The sequence below is a fragment of the Typopeltis vanoorti genome, chromosome 20, assembly GCF_054136105.1.
Source record: "Typopeltis vanoorti isolate ZY-2024b chromosome 20, IOZ_Tvanoo_1.0, whole genome shotgun sequence".
Lineage (NCBI taxonomy): Eukaryota > Metazoa > Arthropoda > Arachnida > Uropygi > Thelyphonidae > Typopeltis > Typopeltis vanoorti.
Window position 1 is genome coordinate 109,265,152 of NC_143568.1, and position 25,809 is coordinate 109,290,960.

A 25,809-nucleotide genomic window follows, 5' to 3' on the forward strand; every position below is an offset into this window, starting at 1 on the left:
GAGATGGTTGGGGAATGGGGAAGGACTTGATTATTTTTTTTAATTCTGTAGTCACTCTAGCCATTGGAAAGGAAGGTGTTGTGTATGTGTTTGAGTTCAGTTGAAAAGACAGTTTCACTGGAACAAAAATTGTGGGCTCTATTGGTAAGAGTTTTAATAATGCCATATTGCTGAGAGGGGTGGGGTTGATGGTGGGAGAGTTTGTGAATGTATCTGCCTGTATGAACACCTATATACAGAGAAAATCTATCTATATAGAAAACCTATATACAGAGAAAATGCCAATTTTCTCTGTATATAGGTTTTCTATATACAGAGAAAGAAAGGTTACCATTAGAAAGGCGTGTTACTAAGGTCTCTAGGAAGGGTAAACAATTGTTATTTTCCTTTTCCATCATAAACTGGATTCTTGGATGTAGACTATTGAGGTGACTGAGGAAGGAATCTAATGTGTCTGGGCGATGATGCCAAATAGAGAACGTATAATCTATATATCTTAGTCAGATAGAAGGTTTTAGAGGGGAAGAGTATATGGCATGTTTTTCAAAATTTTCCATTCTTGTAGAAAGGCTTATATGCTGGTTAAACATGATAATTAAATACTTAAGGAATTGACAGCTTATACTAGAAATATAAATTAAATCAACTTTAATATATACTTTCCAATATTTCGGCAACGTATGAGAGCGCTTTGGCTAAATATTTAGCTAGTTTGTAAGTGGGGGAATTAATGCCATCCACTATGGGAAATAATGGCACATTTTCGTTATGTATTTTTGGGAGCCCATATATATATGGGGGGGGGGGTCTAGAGTTATATGGTTTTAGTCTGTTAGTAATCTCCACTGGCCAAGAAGTGACCTTCTTAAGGAGTCTATGGAGTTTTATAATTTGTGAGTTGGTGGGATTGTATTCAATGGGGAGGTAAGTAGCTCGATCTCATAGTAAAGCCTTAAGCTTACCTGTGTAGTCAGTATGATTGAGTACCACAGTGGCGTTCCCCTTATCCGCTTTGGTGATAACTATATCTTTGTTTTTCTTCATTTCCTGTAGAGACTTGTATTCACTATTGGATATGTTGGTTTTTGATGGTCTTCCTTTTGTGAGAACACAGGCTACATCCAATTTAATATTGTTGGCGATGTGGTTTGGAAGGTGATGAATTCCACGTTCAATCTGGATCATTAATTCCTTGGCCGGTAATTTCCTAGGAGCTACGGCGAAGTTGTGACCACGTGACAGAGCGTTCAGTGCTTCAGGCTTCAAGATAACTGAAGAAAGGTTAACTACAGTGTTAGTTTGTAGTTTTGGTTTGGACATAGAGTTCTTTTTTAATTTATCAAACTTGTTGATATGTCGACTCCGTATTTTTTTGAATTCTTTATTTGCCGCAGTGCACAAGACGTTATGTAGAATCGACCTAAGTTTGTGATTTAGTGTATTAGAAAGCTCTTTCTCTAGTACTAAAATAGCTCTGTTTACATCAGCTAGGGAACCGTGTGTAGCGTTAATTTGCTCCCGTAGCAAAGCCAGGCTCACACGGTTATAGATACAGAGCTTTCTGTGAAAAGAAACGGTGCTTAAATTTTACACAATTTGGGATTATCTGATTATCTCGGCAGCTTTTTAGGAAGGTCAGACGATTCAGTTGTCTAGATAATGTCCGCTTCATTTTGCCGTAATGGCGGGCCTTGTGTGCGATGGAATCTCCGTGGATGATAGTAATTCTTGTAGAAAGACTTATACGCTGGTTAAACATGATAATTAAGTCTTTATCTTAAGGAATTGACAGCGTATACTGTCTATAAATATAAAGAAATATAAATTAAATCAACTTTAATATATACTTTCCAATATTTCGACAACGTCACGTTGCCATCCTTCCTCACTTCCTCCCTTCCATTAGCCTCCTCGCTTCGTTTCTTATTTGCTGTTATGTAGTACTTGCGTGCAGGTGTCTTTATCTTAAGTTCCCATGAAGAAAGTATATATTAAAGTTGATTTAATTTATATTTCTAGTATATGCTGTCAATTCCTTAAGTATTTAATTATAAAATTTTCCATGTAAAAATTGGCAAGAGGAGGTGAGAGGTGGGGGGGGACCCATGGTGGTTCTCTCTATCTGTTTGTAGATCTTGTCCTTCCAAGAAAAATAATCAGAGTAGATGGCAAAGGAAAAGAGCTCTAAGATATCAGAAGGAACAACGTTTTTTAAGAGTGTTAAGGTCCATGTTTTGAATACAACCCACAGGATCTCCTGGAAAAAAACCACCTTAGTAAATTCAAAAAAGAAAGACTATTCTTTGAATCTCCATCTGCACTCAGGAATCAACCGAATTTAAACAAATACAGTTGCATTAAACTTCCCAAAATTTGGGAAACATTAATTATCAGAGATCCCTCTTTACATCCTAGGCCACCTGCAAATATTCATAGAGGGCACTACCTAGATAGGACTTTAGTTTCACTCGCTATTGTATTATATTTGTGTGTGTGTGTGTTGTGAAGGTTTTTTTGTAATCCCTGAAGATGTCTCTGTGATGGAGACTAAATATTGGAAGTATTAAAATTGTTTTTAATCCTTTTTCAGTGCTGATAATATTCCAATAAACCTCCAACATGAATTCTTCACAGCACTTAAGCCTCAACACACGGACACAAATAATGAGATGTGGTGAATGCAACGACTCCTCTGTGTGGGCATGTGGATTGTTCTGCACCCAAATTTGCCAGTTATGCATATTAACTATCCCATGCAAAGCAAAATGCACTTTGTCTGTCTAGAAGATGTTGTACAGCCATTGTGAATTTTCTGCTATTTCTGTCAAAACACAAGTTGTAAATTCTTCCTGCTATTAGTGGCATCACTTGGTAAGAGCTGATGAAGAGATTACAGCTTGTATGGATACAAGTTTAACACAATGAAGGATGCAGAATATGGATGTTTTCATCATACCCATGATTCTTGCAGCTTCCTGTGCACTGCTTACACTGCTCATTGATCATGCCACCAGGGCATTCATTTGCAATACCACAGTGCTGGTATGGGCTTCGGATAATACTGGTCTGCTCTAGCGAGGGCAATCTGACAAACTTCCAGTTTCCTTGAAATGTCATATTAGAAATTGTAGTCTGGCAGGAGTGATAGGACCTTGACCTTTCTTCATTCTGTTTTGTGTTCAAAACTTTCATAAAGCTTCTGCTGCCAATTCCCTGCTTACGTAAAACAACTTCACTAGCAATGCATTATCCACCAATGTCAGCATCGCAGCCACAAATCATTCTTTTCTCCAAAACAATTCTGTTTGCACCAATGACTGGGAATTTGCTTGTGTTCATTACGAGCTACGAGCAGTATACCCTGCATTTTACAGGACTCTCATTTGCACATATCTCACAAACGAGGCATGTGGTACAGTGCCCTCTATCAGTGAAAATTTGAACTACAAATTTTATTCTGCCAAAAAAATCCCCCTCCTTGTGATTCACTTTCATGCAAACCTCTAATATACACTCTAATATAAAAGTTTTTTTCCATTTTTATGAATTATTGAAATATTTACAAATTTATGGGACACTCTGTGCATATATATTTTATTTGTTTATTTATTTATTTATGTGAAAAATGATTTGTGTGCAGTTTACAAACATTTATTTAGAAATTATTCTAAAAATAGAATGTGCTACATCTAATACAGTATTAAATATTATATAATAAAATACTTCTCTGAGCATTCATGTAAGTGTTCTGCACTCTTCACCAGAGAAAGAAAGAGTGGCCATGTAATTACTTTAATTATGCATATAATAATACTTCTTATGAAAAACATGTAATATCAAGAGGGAAGGAGGTATATAAAAATGAAACCATGAAAGCATTTCTAAAATAAGAAAAATGACAAATAGCCAAGGAGTGAGAGAGAGTGATTAAGAATAATGAAAACATAGATTTAGCTTATACGCAAATTAAGACTTTTTTTTTTTTTTGGAAGAAACTTGATTTGGGCTTGTTGTTGTAGGATTCAAAAAGATTGTTTAAAACTTTGTGGTTGTTATTAATCCTGTGGTCATACCAGTTTTGTGTTCATTTACAAAGTGTTGTTTTTTTTTGGAAGTGTTTTTGTGCTATTTTGCCAACTTGACTGAAGTTACGGTGTGACATTACAAGAACATGTTACATAATATACATCCATTCTGAATGTGGCAGTAGGTCATCTTCAGAGGTTCAGAGTGAAAATAATTTTCTATATTTCTTCTGGTTGATGTTAATCTGAGGTTCTTAATCCTGAATTTTAATGGCATTAAACACCATAAAAGCAAACAACATATTTATTAAGTAATGATATTTTGCTGAATTTCAAATCATCATCATCATGGCACAGGCACTAACAGAGTTGGAAACAACACACTTAGTGTTGAAGGATTAAAGAAGAAATTTACAAGTGTGGGTTGGATTTTGTCCTGAAATGCACAGAGTGATACACAGGGTAAAGCAGACGCTGGAACAAATGCATAAATGTCTGGCAAGTGGGTCAGCTAATAACAGAAAGAAATGCGAGATAAGAGAAATGAGGGCTTGAACAAGAGAGAAAGAAAAATCAAAGAGTGTGTGTGTTGTACGGCGATTCAATCATAAAAGGTGTGATCGATGAGAGTTTGACAAAATTGTGCATTCCAGATGCAAAAATTAATGATGTTAGTGAGGCTATTAGCCTCACTAACATCAAATGACTAAATGCATAGGTTGTGCAGAAGGACAGTTGTGGGGTTTGTTGATGTGTGGAGTGAATTTGATAGATGAAAGGACTTATACAAGAAGAATGGTTTGAATCTGAATGGATTTGGTGATTGGAGACTGGAAAAACTGTTGTTGAATGAAGTGAAAGTGAATCTGCAGAATCAGGGAAACTAGAGATTTTAGGGTTGTGTGTGTGGGGGGGGGTAGCTGTTGAGTGGATATGCAGACATCAGTGAGGCAGTTGAGTGTAAGAATGTGTATAATATGCTTAAGTTAGTACCACTGGTAACAGACTAGAATGGGATAGTAGTATAAAGCATCAGGATAATGGTGGGCCTAAGGGACTTTTGCACTTTATGTACACTTAATGCCAGGAGCATTCGGAACAAGCAGAAGGAATTTTTAGCATTAGTTGGCTCATTCTGGCCAAAGTTATTGGCATTAGTGAAACCATGGCTAACAGAAGATGATATAGTTAGTGGGATAGAATGTGAAGGATATAGTGTTCAGATAGGATAGAGAGAAAATAATGGGTTGAGGAGTGTTATTGATGATAGCTGATGAACTGCAACCAAAGCGAGTAGAAGTTCAATTTCAAGCCAGTAAAAATAGCACATTTAAAGGCTATCTGGTGTGAGATTGAGGCCAGCAGAACAAAATATACAGTTGGATGCTTTTATAGACCAGGGATGGAAAAGATAATGGAGATAGTATGCATCAGTAAATAGACTCAGTGAGTGGAGGAGAGGTAATTATTATTGGTGATTTCGACTATGGGAATATAGATTGGAAGGAGGAGAGGACACAGGGGAGAAAGGAAATGGAATTTATGAAGTTACTAAGGGATAATTACTTGAGACAGCATGTAATGGAATATACTAGAGGTTCGAGAGTGCTTGAGATAGTAATTGCATCTGATAATTTGTCTATAATGAATATGACCATGTTGCCACCAATTGGTGAGAGTGATCATGTGGTCTTGACTTAGGAGGTGGCTAAATGTGTGGAATTTTCAGTTAAGATGAGGTATATGTGGAATTACAGGACTGGTAAATATGACAAGCTTGGGAGATTACTTGGATTGGTGCCATGGCATTTAAAACTGAATGTTGGTAGACTGCATATAAATCAAGTGGTGGTTAAATGGATGAATATCATCAAGTTGAAGCTGCAAAAAACAGAAATAATTGTAGAGGGAATTTAAGGAGAAGGGTGATCTGCAGGCACATGAACAGTACAAGGCACAGGCCAGAAGGGTAAGTGTGGTAGGAAAGGCAAAAACAAATTATGAAAGGAAGTTAGCAATGCAGGCTAAAGAGAATCCCAAACAGTTCTTTCAATATGCTGCAAGTAAAAGAAAGAATGTATATGGTAGAATGATTTTAATGAATGCTGATGGTAGGGCGGTAACTGAATCATTCGAAATAGTAGATTACTAAGTGAACACTTTGCAGGAGTATATTATCTACGTGGTGATATTGCAGGAACGAAAGAGAGAGTATATTTCATCACATGCTTTCTTAAGTAATTATCCCATAGGAACTTCATAAATTCCATTTCCTTCCTCCCATGTGTCCACTCCTCCTTCCAATTTATGTTCCCACAGTTGAAATCACCAATATTGGTGTAAAGATGGCGTCCAACAAGAAACGTACGTCAGCGGCGCGCAGGACTTCTACTACTACACGAAAGGCTGGCTCAGCGTTAGATTTTTCGCAATGGATGCGGTGCGGAAACTGCTACATGTATGCACCGAAAAATGTGAAGGATCTGTGGTCGGTCTGGCAAAATGAGAAGAAAGAAAATGTCGACGTATGTGAGAAGTGTCGGGATAGGCTGGAGCGTTTAGGAATGGAAGCAGACATCGGGACCGTAGCGGAAGAACTTCGGCGGGAGTTTATGAAAATGAAAAATGACCTTCATCTTCTTCATGAGGAAGTGGAAGTGATCGGTAAGGAGATTCTGGAAGTTAAAGCTGAGTTTAATGTGTTAAACAGAGAAATTAGGACTATAGAGATTACTTTAGCTGAAGTAACTAGAACAGGATTACATATGGGTGAGTCTTTGAATGATTCAGTAATAAATAGTATGGGAGTGATTGGGAGTCAACATAATAAAACCACAAGTGGCCTAGAAGAAATGAGATGTAGTGAGAGTGGGGGGGTAAGTAATAGAGAGTTGAGTAATGAAGCTGGGAGAGTCATGCTGAATAGTGTAGAGAATGAGTCCATGAGTGTGGACTTGAATGAAGTTAAGAGTGGTAAAATATATGGTGATTCTATGATTAAGAAGGGTATGGAGAGTGGTATGCATGAGGAGTGCTGGGCTGATGGGACAATAGAAAGAGTGGCTTTAGCGATAAAGAGAGGGCATGAAACAGACAAGATGATAGTTATGGTGGGTACGAATGACCTGAGAGGTAGTATAAATCGGGTAGGAAAAGATTTAAGAACATTATTAGATATTGTGAAGAGGAAAAGTGTCAATGGGAGAATAGTGTGCGTGCTGCCTCGTTTTGACAATTACGAGTTAAGTAGACGAGCAATGATAATGAATGATATGATTGCAAGAATGTGCAGAAAAAGAGGTCTGGAGTTTGTTGATGTTTGGAGTGTGTTTGAAGGAAAAAGGCAGTTGTATGCTAGAGATGGACTGCATCTTAACATGGAAGGACATAAGCGATTGAAGGAGTTATTGTTTTCTGAACAGGTTGAAGTTATTGGGCAGGGAAACTAATATTGAAAAGGTTGAGTGTAAGAGAGAGAAACTTTAGCACTGATTATGTATTTATTGATCCTTATAGGCAGAATAAATTGCAGAAGAGAGGGGATAAAAATCGGCATAGGACTACGGTAGTTAGTGACTTATATATCAGTTCTAAAGCCGGTATACAAGATCTAGAGGGAATCTGCAATTTTTGTATACCAATGCTAGAAGCATTCGAAATAAGAGAGAAGAATTTTTGGCATTAGTCAGTGAAATCTCACCAAAAGTTGTAGGCATTAGTGAAACTTGGCTGTCAGCAGAAGATGTGGTCACTGGAATTGAATGTGAAGGGTACAGTGTTTTCAGGGAGGATAGAGAAGATAGAACAGGAGGAGGAGTACTGTTGATGATAGCCGATGTGTTGCAGCTAAAGAAAGTAGTATATCATGATGATAGACATGTGAATGAGAGTTCATTTGAGGCAGTCTGGTGGGAAATAGTGACCAACGCAACCAAATATAGAGTTGGATGCTGCTATAGGCCAGGGAGTACGGGGGAAGATATTGAATTCATGCATCAGCAACTTAGTGCAATGAGTGAAGGCTTAGTGATTATTATGGGGGATTTTAATTATGGTGATATCAATTGGAAGGAGGAAATATCTCGTAGCAAAAAGGAAATGGAGTTCATACATCTTCTACGAGATAATTACTTGAAACAGCACGTAACTGAAGGGACACGTGGTGTGAGAGTGTTGGACCTGGTTATTGGTTCAGAGGTTATATGCATAAGTAAGGTGTCCTCGTTACCTCCAGTTGGTGAAAGCGATCATGTGGTATTGACTTGGGAGGTTGCAAAATCTGTGGATTTTTCTATTAAGAAGGGGTATATACGGAACTACAGGTTAGGCAATTATAACAAGCTTCGGAGTGAGCTTGCAGCCATCCCATGGCAAAACATATTGCAAGGGAAAGATGTTAGCAGTGCTTGGGATAAAATCAGCGGGTATCTGAGGAAAGCAATATCAGATTGTGTCCCTATGGTCAGGAGGTCAAACAAGGCAGGCATTAGATGGATGAGCAGTAGTATCAAGCTTGAACTGCAAAAAAAGAAAATGTTATGGAGAATTTACAAGGAGAAGGGCGATCAGGACACCCATGAGCAGTACAAGGCTCAAGCTAGGAAGGTTACCAGCATAGTAAGAAAAGCTAAATCAGATTATGAGAAGACCTTAGCCAAAGAGATCAAGGGTAATCCCAAAGAGTTCTTCCGCTATGTGGCAAGTAAGAGGAAGAATGACTTCGGAAGGATAACCTTAGTGGGTGCTGATGGTATTGAGGTGACAAAATCAGATGTAATAGTCGAGTTACTGAGTGATCACTTCTCAAAAGTCTATCACCCAAGTGAGGATATCTCTATACCTATAGCAATACCTAATGTGAGAATTGAAGCTAAAGAATCAGAGGTATTAAATATATTGCAAAACTTAAATGCAAACACTGCGGTAGGCTTAGATGGAATATCAGCTCGGGTGTTGCGTGAATGTGCAAATGAATTGTCAACCCCTCTTACCTGGATATTTAATTTAAGTTTGAACTCTGGTATGGTCCCTAGGGAGTGGAAGTTAGGCAAAGTGGTTCCTTTGCATAAGGGTGGCTCTAAAACTGCGGTATTGAATTACAGACCAATCACCATCTCAGGAGTAGTGGTAAAAGTATTGGAAAAGTTGGTTAAAGACAAAATTCAAGAATGGGTGGATCAGGATATGATACTCTATAGAGGCCAACATGGTTTTGTTAAAGGTAGATCCTGCCTTAGCAATCTATTAACTATTCATAATAGAATAACATCCAAGTTGGACTAAGGAACTGGCTACACAGTGGTACTTCTGGATTTTGCTAAGGCTTTTGACAGGATACCCCATAGAACACTGTTACGCAAATTGGAGCAGATGGGAATGGATATTAAATTGGTGATATGGATAGGAGAATGGCTCAGGGAGAGATACCATAAGGTGGTGTATGGAGGAGCCGAGTCCAGAATGAGGCAGGTGACCAGTGGTGTACCTCAGGGCTCTGTGCTTGGGCCAATGTTGTTTAATTTGTATATAAATGGTATAGGAAACGGCTTAAAGGGAGATATTCAGTTGTTTGCTGATGATGCAAAGTTGTGTAGTGCAATAAAAAATCAAGCTGATGTTGAAAGTTTGCAGGAGGATTTAAATAAGCTGGTAAAATGGGCAAAAGAAAATGGATGTCAGTTCAATGTGGAAAAGTGTAAAGTCATGCATTTTGGGATTAAAAGATTACCAGCTGTGTACTACATCGATGGAAAGGTACTCCAAGAGATTGATGAGGCTAGAGACTTAGGGGTATTGGTAGATAGGGAGATGAAGTTCAGAGGACACATTGCTAAGGTGTCCAAGATTGCACATAGGATTACTTGGTTGTTGAGGAACACACTGACATCCAGAAATAAAGAGGTTATTATTCCCCTTTATAAAGCATTGATACTTCCACATTTGGATTACTGTGCTCAGGTCTGGTCACCTGGATTCCTTGGAGATCAGGAGGCTGTGGAGAGGGTTCAGAGAAGAATGACCAAGTTGGTGAGTGATATAAAAAATACTCCCTACATTGATAGATTGAGAGCTTGTGGATTGCAGAGATTGGTTGATAGGCGAAGAAGAGGTGATATGATAGAAACATTCAAATTACTAAAAGGTTTTTATAGGATTGATGCAGGGGAAATGTTTCAGCTGTGTGATAGTGATGGAAGAACAAGAGGTCATCTCTGGAAATTAAAGAAGAGTGTGGTTAACAAAGGTGTCAGAACAAGGTTTTTTGCCTGGAGGGTGGTGAATGAGTGGAATTCATTGCCTGACTTAGTTGTGAGCTCTTCGTCTGTAAATGAATTCAAGAAGAGATATGACAGATATTGTTTTGCTAGTTTGGGTCTCCCGCGATGAGTCTACTGACTCCATGGAGATACCCGTAATAATAATAATAATAAAATAATAAATAATAATAATAATAATTACCTGTCCTCCAAAGACTTATATTGGAACTGTGGTAAATGAAATGGAGGTGCACAGAATATTACAGAACCTTAATGTGAATACAGCTGTGGGATTGGATGGTATACCAACTCAAGTTTTACATGAAGCGGTGAGGGAATTGTCAGTACCCTTGACCATATTGTTTAATCTAAGTTTCAGCTCTAGGTTAGTCACAAGGGAAAGAAGGGAAAATAGTTCCATTGCATAAAGCAGGCTCCAAGACTGATGTAGCAAATTACAGACCGATCAGCATGTCAAGAGTTGTCAAAGTATTGGAGAAGTTAGTCAAGAGCAAAATACAGGAATGGATAGATGGAAAGATGGAAATGGGATACTGTTTTTGGGGCAGCATGGTTTTGTGAAGGGTAGGTCATGCCTCAGTAACTTGCTCACATTTTATAATACAGTGACAGCTGAGTTGGATAAAGGGACTTGGTTTACAGTGATACTGTTGGACTTTGCAAAGGCATCTGATCAGTAAACTGCAGCACATGGAAATGGATATAGGGGTGGTGAGATTGATAGGAGGGTGGGTGATGAAGAGATATCAGAGAGTAGTTCATTCAGGAGTAGACTCCAAAAGAATGCCTGTGACTAATTGCATGCCTCAGGTTCTGTTCTTAGACCATTACTGTTTAATTTGTTCATTCACAATATAGGAAAGGATCTGAGAAGAACTGTTCAGTTATTTGCCGATGATGCAAAGTTGGGCACAGCAATAGTTAATACAGATGATGTCAAATTTTTGCAGGATGATTTGGATAGATTGGCAGACTGGGCAAAGGAGAATAGATATCAGTTTAATGTAGCAAAGTGTAAGGTTATGCATTTTGGGATGAAAAGATTACCAGCTGTATACCACATTGGTGGAACTGTACTCCAGGAAATTGATGAAGTGAGAGACTTGGGAGTGTTAGTATACAGGGAGTTACAGTTTAGGTGCCATTGGAAAAGTGATTAAAGCAGCTCATCGGATCACTTGGTTACTGAAGAATACTTTGATCAGCAGAGACAAGCAAGTTGTTTCCTCTTTATTGAGTCTTGATAAGACCCCATTTTGGCTACTGCATGGAGATATGGGCACCAGCATTTCTTGGTGATGAGGTGGAGAGGATCCAGAGGCGAGTGACCAAGATGGTAGCAGGTCTATGGAATGAACCTTATGAGAACAGGTTCATTCCATTCTGTTTAAAGATTTGTGGGTTACAGAAACTGGTTGATAGGCAGAAAAAAAAGGGTGTTTTGTGATTGAGACATACAATTACTGAAGGGTTTTTACAAGATTAATTTAGAGGAAATTTTTCAGAACAGGTCTGGTTGTGGGAGGATTAGGGGCCTTTCATGGAACTGAGTAAGAGTGTAGTTAGCAAGGGTGTTAGAACCAGGATTTTTGCTTGGAGAGTAGTGAATGAGTAGAATAGGTTGCGAGACTCTGTTGTGGGCGCCATTAGATGTGATGTTTAGGGCCTCCCTCGATGAGTCCAAGGACTCTTGGAGTTGCTCATAATAATAATTTCATAATTCTTTTCCTCATCCTTTGCAGCTGAACTGCCAGATCTGTAGAACCCCCCCCCACCATATATTTCATCATGTTAGCCTCCACTTCACATCAGATAGCCTCAAACTCTCTGTTACAAGGAACTTTATTACTGTGATTGTTTTCATGAAATTCTATCCTAATTAAACTCAAATCACTGATATCATTAGTAGTATCCCCCACCCCATCCCCACATCCACACCTTTTCTGTCCTTCCTGAAAATACTATAACTTTTAAAGTCCTTTCTCATCATCCAAAGTAAGCCAAACTGCAGGCACAAGTTCCTTGTGCCTGCAGTTTGGCCTACTTTAGACAGAATGGTAGATTCTGTCTAAATTACATCCATGTCTAAATTACATCCATGATCATCTGTGTGGCAAGTCGGAATTGTCAGACTATTCTCTGGATACTCCTTCACATTGGATGAGATGGAGGAATACATCTATATTACAATCATCATCAAATTCCTGCCATCTACCCTCAAGGGGTGTCAGGATATGATAGTACTACATGAAAAATTTACATCATTACTAACTTCCTATGTACAGTTTTCCTCCAAATTAGCCTGTTACTTGTAAAGACTCCAACATTATCAGATCTTATATTTCTATCGTCTAAGGCACTTTGTACCGTATCAATCCACCTATATCTTAGTCTTCCTCTGGGTCGTTTTCCTGCCAACCTGACAGAGAACACTTGTTTTGCTAATCTTTCCTCGCCCATTCTGTTTAAATCTATATTACAAGAAGTTGTTATAGGTCTGAGAGACTATTTTTAAAATCAGCATCAGCTATGAAGCACTCTCCGAACCTTAACAATTTATCAAAAATCTGGGAGACTCTCATTTTAATTCCCGATAGCTTGACTTTTCTATTATTTTTATGGCTATTTTTGCGATTTTTGACTTTTCTAAATTAACTTTGTGTTTATCTGACCCGGTACACATAGTACACATTTCAGTTGGTACACCACAGTATACCGTGAAACATTATTATGAATCATATATGACACCTAAGCCTTTCTATATGTATTCTAACAATGCTTATTGAAATTCATACATTATGATGTTTGCATACTCTATCTGAACTCACATATTCTCACCATGCCTTGTATAATGATCTAGTTTCCATGACTGAATTGTGAAGTAGCTTGTAGTTGGAACACCATGTTAAGCACAAAAATGTGCACAAATTCACATGCAGAGAAGATACACAAAATAAGTCTCGTGTTATTGGTGATAGCAATGATTTTCCATTGGTTTTAGATACACAAGTATATATAGACGATTTGAAATTGAAAGTGATTGCTATTTGTTTAGCTTTACACAATTGAAATAATCCTCCTCAATGTCTGACAATCTCTTTCTGTCAGTTTTGATTTTTGTCCACTTTCTCTTTCATTGGACTGCATAGGAATGCTCGTTCAGGGGTTGGCTGACTTACAAGTCAAAACTCTGAAGGATTACTGCTTTGAAGGTGTAATAAATTGTAGATTACTCTACTGTACAAGCTTGCATTTACATTTGTCACTATCCTAGGTGAAATGGTTTCATTTTTAGTTTCTGGCATGTAGTGTCTTTCCTGCCAACCTGACAGAGAACACTTGTTTTGCTAATCTTTCCTCGCCCATTCTGTTTAAATCTATATTACAAGAAGTTGTTATAGGTCTGAGAGACTATTTTTAAAATCAGCATCAGCTATGAAGCACTCTCCGAACCTTAACAATTTATCAAAAATCTGGGAGACTCTCATTTTAATTCCCGATAGCTTGACTTTTCTATTATTTTTATGGCTATTTTTGCGATTTTTGACTTTTCTAAATTGACTTTGTGTTTATCTGACCCGGTACACATAGTACACATTTCAGTTGGTACACCACAGTATACCGTGAAACATTATTATGAATCATATATGACACCTAAGCCTTTCTATATGTATTCTAACAATGCTTATTGAAATTCATACATTATGATGTTTGCATACTCTATCTGAACTCACATATTCTCACCATGCCTTGTATAATGATCTAGTTTCCATGACTGAATTGTGAAGTAGCTTGTAGTTGGAACACCATGTTAAGCACAAAAATGTGCACAAATTCACATGCAGAGAAGATACACAAAATAAGTCTCGTGTTATTGGTGATAGCAATGATTTTCCATTGGTTTTAGATACACAAGTATATATAGACGATTTGAAATTGAAAGTGATTGCTATTTGTTTAGCTTTACACAATTGAAATAATCCTCCTCAATGTCTGACAATCTCTTTCTGTCAGTTTTGATTTTTGTCCACTTTCTCTTTCATTGGACTGCATAGGAATGCTCGTTCAGGGGTTGGCTGACTTACAAGTCAAAACTCTGAAGGATTACTGCTTTGAAGGTGTAATAAATTGTAGATTACTCTACTGTACAAGCTTGCATTTACATTTGTCACTATCCTAGGTGAAATGGTTTCATTTTTAGTTTCTGGCATGTAGTGTTTTTTTTGCTTGCTTAGTTTTAGCTGTAATATATAATTATAGTGTTATAATTTGAATTCCACCTATGACCTTAAATTGCTAGTGGTCAGAAATCCTCAAGTTACTTTTGATTCAGTAACGTAAGTCATATATCATGTAGAGCAGCGATTCCCAAACTGTAGGCTGCGGCCCCCTTGGAAGCCGCAAGTTTTGTTGAGGGGGCTGAAATAATGAAAACAAATTAATTTAATTAAAAAATTTTAAATGTTTTAAGACTAAGTAGTTCTTTTTTTAATCTTAAAAGAAACACATTTAATTTCTATTATTTATTATTTCTTTTTTGTTATTTTTTATATTTTAATGGAAAAAACCACACATTGGTGTTGGTTCACAAATTTTGCTTCCTGTGTATTTCGACGCTTAATGAATAGTAGTAAATATATGCTTATTCATATAAGTTTCATTTCAAAGGTATCGATAAGAAGCACAAAAAAGCTTACAAATGCAAAATCTTGAATATAAATTGTATTGAATATAAATACAATAAATATTATAATAATGTATTATGAATTTTTTTTTTTTTTTTTTTTGATGGGAGGCCATGAAATATTTTAATTTTTCTAAAGGGGGCCTCTGCATCCATAAATTTGAGAAGCACTGATGTAAAGCATAGAATACTAAGAAATGCATTGTTTGTTTAGGATTCCTTATAGATACGCATACATATCTTTATTTCATTCTCCCAAGTTTGGTTTTCAGTAACTGTATTATTAAACTTCTCAGTATGAGCATGACCTTGTATATATGTTTCTATTTTCCTGGGGAAAATGCTGTTTGAACTGTGTGCGTGTTTGGGGTTCTGACCTAGGACGAGGCTTTTCAGAATTCTAAAAAGGTGTTTCTTGCTATTTAAGTTGGTACACCTAATAAACTAGCTCTTCAGTTATATATTTATTTATTTATTCTATATATTATTCTATATATATTAGGGTTACCAAGTAATTTTATAAATTTGGTTATTTTACTCCTAATCCCAAGTAAGCAAACAGTTAAGTTTGCACCTGAACCTAGTTCAAGTCTAAAGGTGGTGCAACACCAGGGCAACTCATTGTAAAGGTGGGTAAAGCTCTGATCACTATTCTTAGTATTTTCCATAATGTAAAGCACATCTCACTAAGAGATGTATACTGCAATACATTATGGGTGGGGTCACTACCCAGACTGGTTTCAACCCTTTTTGAGGTCTCCTCAGTGAGTAGCTAGACCCTAAATACCAAGGTTTTAGTAATACAGAGCCTTATCAACTTTACCTATACAAGTTGCTACAAGGTGTTTTTATTTTGAATAAGAATCTCTGGAGGAGATATAGATGTAAATAAGTTTTTTACCTTGGGTAATGTATATTAGGGTTACCAAGTAATTTTATAAACTTGGTTATTTTACTCCTAATCCCAAGTAAGCAAACAGTTAAGTTTGTGTCTGAACGTAGTTCAAGTCTAAAGGTGGTGCAACACCAGGGCTACTCATTGTAAAGGTGGGAAAAGCTCTGATCTCTATCCTTAGTATTCATAATGTAAAGCACATCTCACTAAGAGATGTATACTGCAATACATTATGGGTGGGGTCACTACCCAGACCGGTTTCAACCTTTTTTGAGGTCTCCTCAGTGAGTAGCCCTGGTGTTGCACCACCTTTAGACTTGAACTACGTTCAGACACAAACTTAACTGTTTGCTTACTTGGGATTAGGAGTAAAATATCCAAGTTTATAAAATTACTTGGTAACCCTAATATACATTACCCAAGGTAAAAAACTTATTTACATCTATATCTCCTCCAGAGATTCTTATTCAAAATAAAAACACCTTGTAGCAACTTGTATAGGTAAAGTTGATAAGGCTCTGTATTACTAAAACCTTGGTATTTAGGGTCTAGCTACTCACTGAGGAGACCTCAAAAAAGGTTGAAACCGGTCTGGGTAGTGACCCCACCCATAATGTATTGCAGTATACATCTCTTAGTGAGATGTGCTTTACATTATGAATACTAAGGATAGAGATCAGAGCTTTTCCCACCTTTACAATGAGTTGCCCTGGTGTTGCACCACCTTTAGACTTGAACTATGTTCAGGTGCAAACTTAACTATTTGCTTACTTGGGATTAGGAGTAAAATAACCAAGTTTATAAAATTACTTGGTAACCCTAATATGCATTACCAAGGTAAAAAACTTATATATATATAAAATGTATATGTTATTAAACACACACACACACACACACACACACACATATATATATATCAGTCCCATACACAAGAAATTGCAGAACCTAAAACACATTAACGCCATTACATTTCTCTTTTATTTAGTTTTTACTTTTTTTTTTTTTTGTTAATTTTGTCATCTAATTTTTGCCTTTATTCTTTCTTCAAAGTTCCTCTCCATTCATATCTCCAATGTGAATATTATGCAACTAGGAATACCCAGTCAGGACTGTTTATTTCATACCACACTTCAAGAACTATCTCTTCATTTAAAAGCTTCTGGGTAAGAATTTCCTGTAAAATTTTATATTTTGAGAAGTTTTCTTTATGTATTGTTAATTTCATGTTAGTTGCATACTGATGCTTTATAGATTGATTTAATCTGTAAAGCTATAATAGTTGACATTTTCATTGCTTGTTTACCATCTGATTAATGATCTCTACATTATTAAAGAGAATTTCCCCTATTCCCTTTAAACACATGAACACTTGCACAAATCTTCCCTTTTGCAATTCTTGTTTTATAGATTTCAATTCAGGATGTTGTGTCAGATGAGTAAATGGTCACATTTGTGTGGGTTTCAAATTTTTTGAATTTTTTCCAAGAGGATTTTTAATGAGGCTATTGCATTTCTTCATGCTTTGGGAAAATTTTACTTTCATTTTCCAATATCAGTTATGCTTTGCAAATTGTGGTATGCTAATCATTGCTGTTTCATTTTATACTTTTATGAGGATAGGTACAAGCAGCTGCATTGACTTTAAATTTGTAACTATTTACTTGTAAATTTAATGTGTATGTTTTGGGCATCAGAATGCACTAGATATTTTAACTTGAAAAATCCCAACTTCCAATCCATACAAAAAAAATTTTAACATCGTTCCCACTTATTACTCCAAGCAGAGTCTTAATGGGTGTGCAGAATGTAGAATAAATATGTTTTGAATGTCACAGAGCTCATCTTTACCAGTTTGGGTATATAAATGTTGCTTGAAATAAATCTACTAAATAGAGAATAAAACATTTCAGAGTAATAATTTTGATGAAGACTTGTCTTTGATATGGTACTATGTAACTTTGCATTTTAAGGTTAACCGCATACTTAATATTTGTGGTATGCTGATCATTGCAGTTTCATTTTATACTTTTATAAGAACAGGTGCAAGCAGCTGCATTGACCTTTTTTTTCCCCCTAGTACCTTACAAGTATTATGTTAAAACATTGCTACATTAAATTTGTAAATTTTCCAGATTTTCACACCTTTTAAGCCACTCTGCTTTTATATTTATACATTTAATTTAACATTAATAGGAATTCTTTCGAAATATGCATATGCATACACTAAGTACAGTGTATACGTGTTTGAATAAAATATCAAAATTATGGTAAAAATTAAACATGAGGGTCAAAGCTATATAACTGAGAGGAGACCTCCACATAGCCTTTAAAGGAATGCGGAGAACCGACCAGGGCTTCTGACCTAATGTCCAATTCTCACCTTCTCATGGTGCACCCTGTTGGGTATCTACCTGGATACTGAACAAACGAGGATGGGCTGGCAATTTGGGATTTAGCCGACCAAATTGTATTCTTATTGGCTTAAACCAAAATACAAAATGATGGTACAACATGACAAAATTTCATGCCGGCTGGGGCATCGCCCAGTTAAACCAGGCCCCCGTTGTTTTCGCCAGGGAACCAGGGCGAACAGTGAAAAGTCAGCTACTGGAACAAATCTGAAAGCACAACCAACTCAATATTACCAGAGAATACACAAAGATTATTGAAGTAAAAAAGGATGAAAGAGTTTGAGAACAGGAACCAAACCTTGGAAATTCAGTGGCAAGCCGTGAAGAAAACCCTGATTGATTCAGTCAGAGAGGCATGTGGTGAGGTTGTCTGCAAGGATAGAAAAATCAGAACTCCATGGTGGACACAGGAAGTTAAAGAGGCAATGAAGGAAAAGAAGAAAGCATATCAAAGGTTTCTGGCAAATAAATCAGCTTTTGCTCTTAGAGAATACAGAGACGAATGTAAAAAGCGAAACATGTGTAAAACTAGCTAAACAAAGTCATCAGAGGACTTTGGCAAGAACATAGAAAATAAATATCAAGAAGGTGGTAAGATATTCTGGAGGTTGTTGAAGAAGCTTAGAAATGGATGAAAGTGTGCTGTAAAAGGAGTTAGAGATGATAAAGGTGACATGAAAACAGGAGAAAAAGATATCCTTGAAGTATGGAGTAATTACTTTGAAAAAACTCTCAATGAAACAAGAAGTGATAGCACAGTGGTAAAAAAACACTCAACAGGCATACAGTCAGTAGAAAAAGCCATCAAAGGCTTGAAATATGGAAAGGCAGCAGGAGTAGATGATATTCGACCAGAAATGCTGAAGTATGGTGGTATAAAAGTCTTACATTGGCTGCACTGCATAGTTCAGAAAGCCTGGACAGAGGGACGAATTCCCGATGATTGGAGTAGAGCGCTCATAGTACCCTTATATAAAAAGGTAAATAAAACTGAATGTGAGAATTACAGAGGTATTTCCCTACTGAGTGTTCCTGGCAAGATCTATGCAAGTATACTTGAGAAACAATTGAGAAGAATTGTGGAAGAAAAACTTGGTGAAGAACAAGCTGGATTCAGACCAAATAGACGCTCTCAGGATCTGATCTTTGCTTTACGACAAATAGTGGAGAAAGCATGGGAATATAACAAAGATCTGTATTTAAGTTTTGTTTATCTGCAAAAGGCATATGACAAGGTGCCAAGAGAGAAGCTATTCAATACACTACAGTTATATGGTGTCGATCGGGCATTATATCAAGCAATACTTAGTCTTTATTTGGGTTGTAAGTCAGCAGTTAGAATTGAAGGAAGTACAGGAAGATGGCTTAATGTTAAATCTGGTGTGAGACAAGGATGTGCATCATCTCCTCTGTTATTCATTATCTATATGGATCACATTATGAAGGAAAGTGGTATTAAAAATGATATCAAAATTGGAGATGTTAATGTCAGCTGTCTACTTTATGCAGATGATGTTATACTTCTAAATAAATTCACTGCAAGTCTGCAAGATTCTCTGACTAAATTGAATAACTGTTGTAATAGATATGGTATGAAAGTCAGCATTAAAAAGACAAAGACAATGAAAATAGGTAGAATTGTTGAAAATGTCAACTGTGTTGTGAACGGGGAACCTGTGGAACAAGTAAAACATTTCAGCTATTTAGGCACGATTTTTACTGAAGATGGTAAATTAAATATAGAAATAGACAACAGAATCAGCAAAACTGGTATGGTGGGAAGTCAATTGAATAAATTCATATGGAATAAGAGAGAAATTAGTCGGAACACTAAATTAGCTGTATACAAGACGGTGTCAAACCAGTTTTAACTTATGGATCTGAGAGCTGGGTCAGAAGTAAAACACTTGACCAAAGACTAGAGACCGCTGATATGAGAGTCCTGAGAAAGATTAAGGGCATGAACAGATGGCATCAATGGCAATATCATATTAAAAATGAGGATATTAGGAAAGAACTTGACATTGTATCTTGACATAGACCTGACATAGACTCTGCTAACGCATCCAGGAATGTGCGTGAGAATAGCTAATCTCAGGTGGTATGGTCACTTAAACAGAATGGGCAAGGACAGATTAGCAAAATAAGTGTTCTCTGCCAGGTTGGCAGGAAAACAACCCAGAGGAAGACCAAGATATAGGTGGATTGATACGGTACAAAGTGCCTTAGACGATAGAAATATAAGATCTGATAATGTTAATGTTGGAGTCTTGACAAGTAACAGACTAATTTGGAGGAAAATTGTAAATAGGAAGTTAGTAATGATGATGAGGAATTACAGCACCATACACAACTAAGTTATAAAAAGATGTTTATTAACTGGCTTATATTTCACTGGATTACAAGCCAGCATCTTCAGAGCAAAACAACATGTTACAGTTTATATGTGACAATGAGTAAGTGAAACAATTCAATTTGTAATGGACTAAAGGTGTGAAGTTCTAATTTGGTACAATCTGTTTGGTATGTTGAATAAAAGAAATGTAGTTGAGTAGGAGTTGATCTTAAAATGACCAGTCTCCCAGATTTTTGGCAGATTAATGCAGCCCTACTTGTTTAAGTATGGCTGCATTAATCATAGCCATTGCTGATTCTAAAAATAGTCATTCTCACCTGTGATGACTTCTATATAGCACATTGATCTTCCATCTAATCTTGTGTGAACGGGTGTCCAAAGTATGATTTGCCAGTCCACACTTGTCATAATAATGGTAGTGAATTATTTTTTAAGTTCTCCAAGGGAGTTGTTAACAGATATTGCTGTGTGTAACTTTGTCTGTCCATAGTAGGCTGAGTCACAGAGAACTTCATATACTCCAGGATATGCTAGAGAATGGAGTTTGTTGTTAAGAGTGGATCAAGGTTGCTAATCTGGCATGTGGTTTGAATGTGAGGTTATATTTTATCAGTAGTTTGGTATTAATAAAATATAACCTCAAGTATATGGTGAAGATAGTTGAGTTCTCTGGAAAGGACTGCATAATTGCAATAAATAGCCCTATCTCTGTGTGTAAGTGTCACATCATCATCATCATTGGACTGGATGATGATGATGTGATTGTTTACATAGATATCTTCCTCTGTGTGTTGGCTTTCTATAAATGGAACAAGAAAGTGAATGAACCATCTGGAAGGCAAGTAATTTGTCAAGAAAAGGCAAACAGTTATTTGATTCTTTTTCTAATGCGAAGTCAATATTTGGGTTGTTAAGATAAGTTATAAAAGAATCCAAGGTGTCTTGTTTATGAGGGCCAAATGGCAAATACACCATCAATGAAATGTAATCGCACTAAGGGTTTGGAAGTAATCCTGGTAAGTACTTCTCTAAGTGTTCCATTTAAAAGGGAGATGGAAGAACCCATTGTGGTACCATTAATCTCTGTAGATTTTTCCTTGATAAGTAAAGTAACCTGCACACATTGTAACTGTGAATAATTCAAATATATTTGGTGGGGGGGGGGGGTTAGATGTTATTAAATAAAGAATGTCTCTTTAATGGCATGTTAGCAAATGAGAAAGTCTCATCAGAACTAACCACTATGTTTGAATATTTAAGGATGCAATTTTTTACTACTGATTTGAAATGGACAAATGTTTTATAAAAGTAGAAGAGTTACCAGTGTGGGGGGGGGAGAAAGAAAAGTGACTTAGCTAACTATCAAGCAACTTTATAAGTTGGATTGTCTATACTATCAACTATATGGCATAGAGATATATCGGATTTATGGATTTTAGGTATCTTATAAATATCATGAGGTTTAACATGATTTTAACAAATTACTGATTGTAATTTGTTAATGATTTCTTTGGGACAAGTTAACTTTTTTTTTTTTTTAATAGTCTACAAACTTTTTCCCAGGGCTATTTGTTCAAATGATTGAGCCCTTTCCACAAAACTGAACTATCTTCACTATACTTTCTTGGGGTACTACTACTACATGGCTTTCCTTCCCTCCCCACCAAACACACAAGAACAAAACACCACTATTCCTATTCCATATATCCAAGGTACATCTGAAAAAGATAGCCAAAGTACTAATTAATAAAACATAACCTTGACATTCAAACTATGTCAGATTAGCAATCTCCTAAGGACATCCTTATCCACTAGCATATCCTGGAGTATATGAAATTCCCTGTGATTGTGACTTAGCCTACTATGACAGGCAGGAATATCTGCCTTGGAGAATGTAAGAAATAATTACTCATGTATGACATGTCTGATATGATTAAGACATATCAGTTAGTCAAGGTTGTTATCAGATTGACATGGAAGAAATTTTTCATAGAATGGAAGATGGGGGAAATAGAACAAGAAGCCAATCCTCTTGGGTGTGTGAGCAGTGGAATGAGGAAGGGTTCTTTGCATGGAGGGTGGATGGTGCATGAAATGTGTGTTGCCTGAGTGTATTGTGAATGTAGACACATTGAATCAGTTTAAGAAATGGTTGGATGAGCTTTGTTTGTGATAATGTGCACCTCCCACGATGAGTCTCTGACTCCATGGAGGTCAGATGTTAATAATAATAATTTGCTACCATTATTATGGCAAGTGTCGATGGACTGGCAGATCATGCTTTGGACATCTCTTCACACAGGATTAGATGGAAGAAGACCAATGTGCTATATAGAAGTTGTTACAGGTCAGAAAGACTGTTTTTAGAGTAGCAATGGTTATGAGGCATTCTCCTAACCTTAACAAGCATGGCTACATTAATCTGTCAAAGATTTGGGAGATTGCCATTTTAAGATCAACTCCTACTGAACTGTTATACTTCTTTTATTCAACATTAGAGGGTGCCATATTAGGACTTTAGATCTTTTATCCATTACAATTTGAATTGTCTCACTTACTCATTGTTTCATATAAACCACAACTTGTTTCTGTTCTGGAGCTGATTTGGAATCCACTGAAATATAAGCCAGTTAATAAACATCCTTTTATAGTTTTGTTTGGTGTTATAATACCATTAAAATAAGTAATGAATAATGTCTAAGACTTAATCCTATCAGTAATAATTTCTACATTAATAAGTTTTACATGTAGAACTGCTGCTGCAATCAAATCTGTTTTTAAAGAAATAGTTTCACTTTACCTTCTGTGTTAAGATGTTTATTTTCAGAGTCCTTCCTGGGTTCACTTATTGTGCAACAAAACTTAATTTAGTGTGTAAGAAGACCAGAATAACAATGGCAAATAATTTGAAAAGTAAAACAGCACAACACATGTGCCAAATTTGAATCCCTCTATACAAGTGCTACTTTTGGGGTGAAATGATAAATTAATCATTATGATACAATCTATTTTACACAATTTAGTATAACATTTTCCCAAACGTTTGGGAACATAAGGCAATCATTACGATTAAGGTTTGGTCTATGAAGTATTGCTTCAGTACTTCTTTGAATAGCCTTTCATATCTGTACATAGATCTATGTAAAAGTTTCGTGTTTTCCCATTCGATCCTATGGTTTGCAATTTCAATTCCATGCTGAGCCAACCCTGATTTCTGTGGTTTGTGAGCCAGATGTGGTCTTGATGTTCATTCACTTCCAGTAAATATGATCAAGGGAAATCTCCTTAATCTTTACCTGGAACATTGCATCATGTCTCCTTTGGGTTTCTAACTGAAAGTCATTAGAAAAATCTTTGTACAACCAGATCTGGTCCTGATAGTATCTTGCCAGTTGTGCTCAAGAGATAATAGTTTAGGAATACATTAGTATACTAAATTCATTCACTATAACAAACTACCAAAAGTCCTGCCCAAGGCTCCTTAGGTACAATGCTATGTTTATTAAAATAAATCATTATAACAAACTGTTCCTGTGGTTCCTATGAGTTTGCTACAGTGGAAGTTAACTATTATACTCAGCTGGATTTCACTCCACAGCATAGAAGCAAACTTGTATGCAGCCAGTTCCAAAAGAGAGAGAGATGCAAGTGTCATCAAGAGAACTGTTGACCAATTGTTTAACTTCAGTACTGTCTTAAGTAATTCCACCATGAATTCCACCAGCCACGATCATTTATTATCAGTGCCTTTACCACTGATCTCGAAAGCATACCTCATTATAGTGATAACAACCTAGTAACCTTTAATTATCTTCTGAAACACAATTTTGTTTTTTTGAGTTCTCACCCCTTTTTTTATCTTTTTATAATGCTAAGTTTAACAATCAAGACTACATCTGTTGGCTCAAACATATCACTGCTATAGCAAAAATTTGTCAACCTAGAATTTTTTTGCTGAACAAGTTAATTTTCATCTGTACAGTTACCAACTCTGTACAAATCCCAAATCCATGTGGAATACTGGCCTTGCCTTTTGGGTGGAGTATATAAAATCTCTAAAAATTCTTGATGTTGTTCAGCTTGGTTAACTGAAATCTGTCTGACACATGCATATACTCCTCCTTTCCACCCATGTCTTACAAACAATCAGGATCTGCATTGTGTTTTTTCTATAGACATTTCCACGGGCGCTATTGAGCAGAACTAGCATCTTCTTGCTCCCCTTTCCCCATTTATGTTAAACAATAGTACAAGCAACAGCTGTCTAATATCCTTTTACAGTTGATTTGCTGACTCCCTAAACCACCACTTCATTCTGTCTCAGTTCTGTTGAACTGAGATAGATGGAATAAGCCTCTCCATGAGAGGCTTATTCCATTCTTGAAAGACAACCTCTGCCTTTTCAAGAACGATATCAACAGATTACTTTTCTCTTTATCTCTTTACCCTTATGGTTTCTTAAATGATTTAAGTTACTGAAATCAAAGATTAGGCCTTTAGCTATAGAAGCATCCAACCAAATACATATTTCTCTATTTAGGATGACTATCTGTGTACTGAATTTGCAGACATAGTTTTCACTATTTAGAAAAAAAATCTGCCAAGCATGCTCTTTCAAAATTCCAGACATGTGTTGTAGTTGTGTAACGGTGCTGAAATTTTCATTTTTCTCTTTCTCTTTCTTTTTTTTTTATTAACCATAAAAATACCTGTCTCTTTGATATGTTTAGACACCATCCTTTTTTTTTTTTTGTAAAGACACCATATATACTCGAATATAACTTGCAATTTTTTTCCCTGAATTAAAGTTCAAAAATGGTGGTGCGAGATATGTGCAGGGATGTTTGGAAACTAAAGTTTTCCAGGCAAAAACTAAATCGACGTTTATAATTAAATCCTTGGTATTCATTATAATTTATAATTGCTCACATTATTTATAAAACGAATGCATTTAAATTTTTATTATCAAAGTTGTTTATGGGATCAGCCGCTCACATTCATCATGTGATATATTTGAATCTTTAGTGACAATGTTTCTGTAATTAACTACATTAATAAGTTTCACATGTAGAAATGCTGCTGTAATCGAATCTGTTTTTAAAGAAATAGTTTCACTTTACCTTCTGTGTTAAAACACGCTGTTTCATTCTTGCTTGTCCT

General features: G+C 36.3%; 1 protein-coding gene across 1 annotated transcript in view; it reads left to right on the top strand.

Annotated features, from left to right (window-relative positions):
• The window catches only part of hob (bridge-like lipid transfer protein family member hobbit), an 844,941-nt gene that overhangs the window by 63,358 nt on the left and 755,774 nt on the right, over positions 1–25,809 (top strand). The window contains exon 5 of the mRNA XM_090409957.1: positions 16,933–17,045. Within this exon, the coding sequence (XP_090266083.1) occupies positions 16,933–17,045 (113 nt within the window). The remainder of the gene's footprint in view (positions 1–16,932; positions 17,046–25,809) is intronic.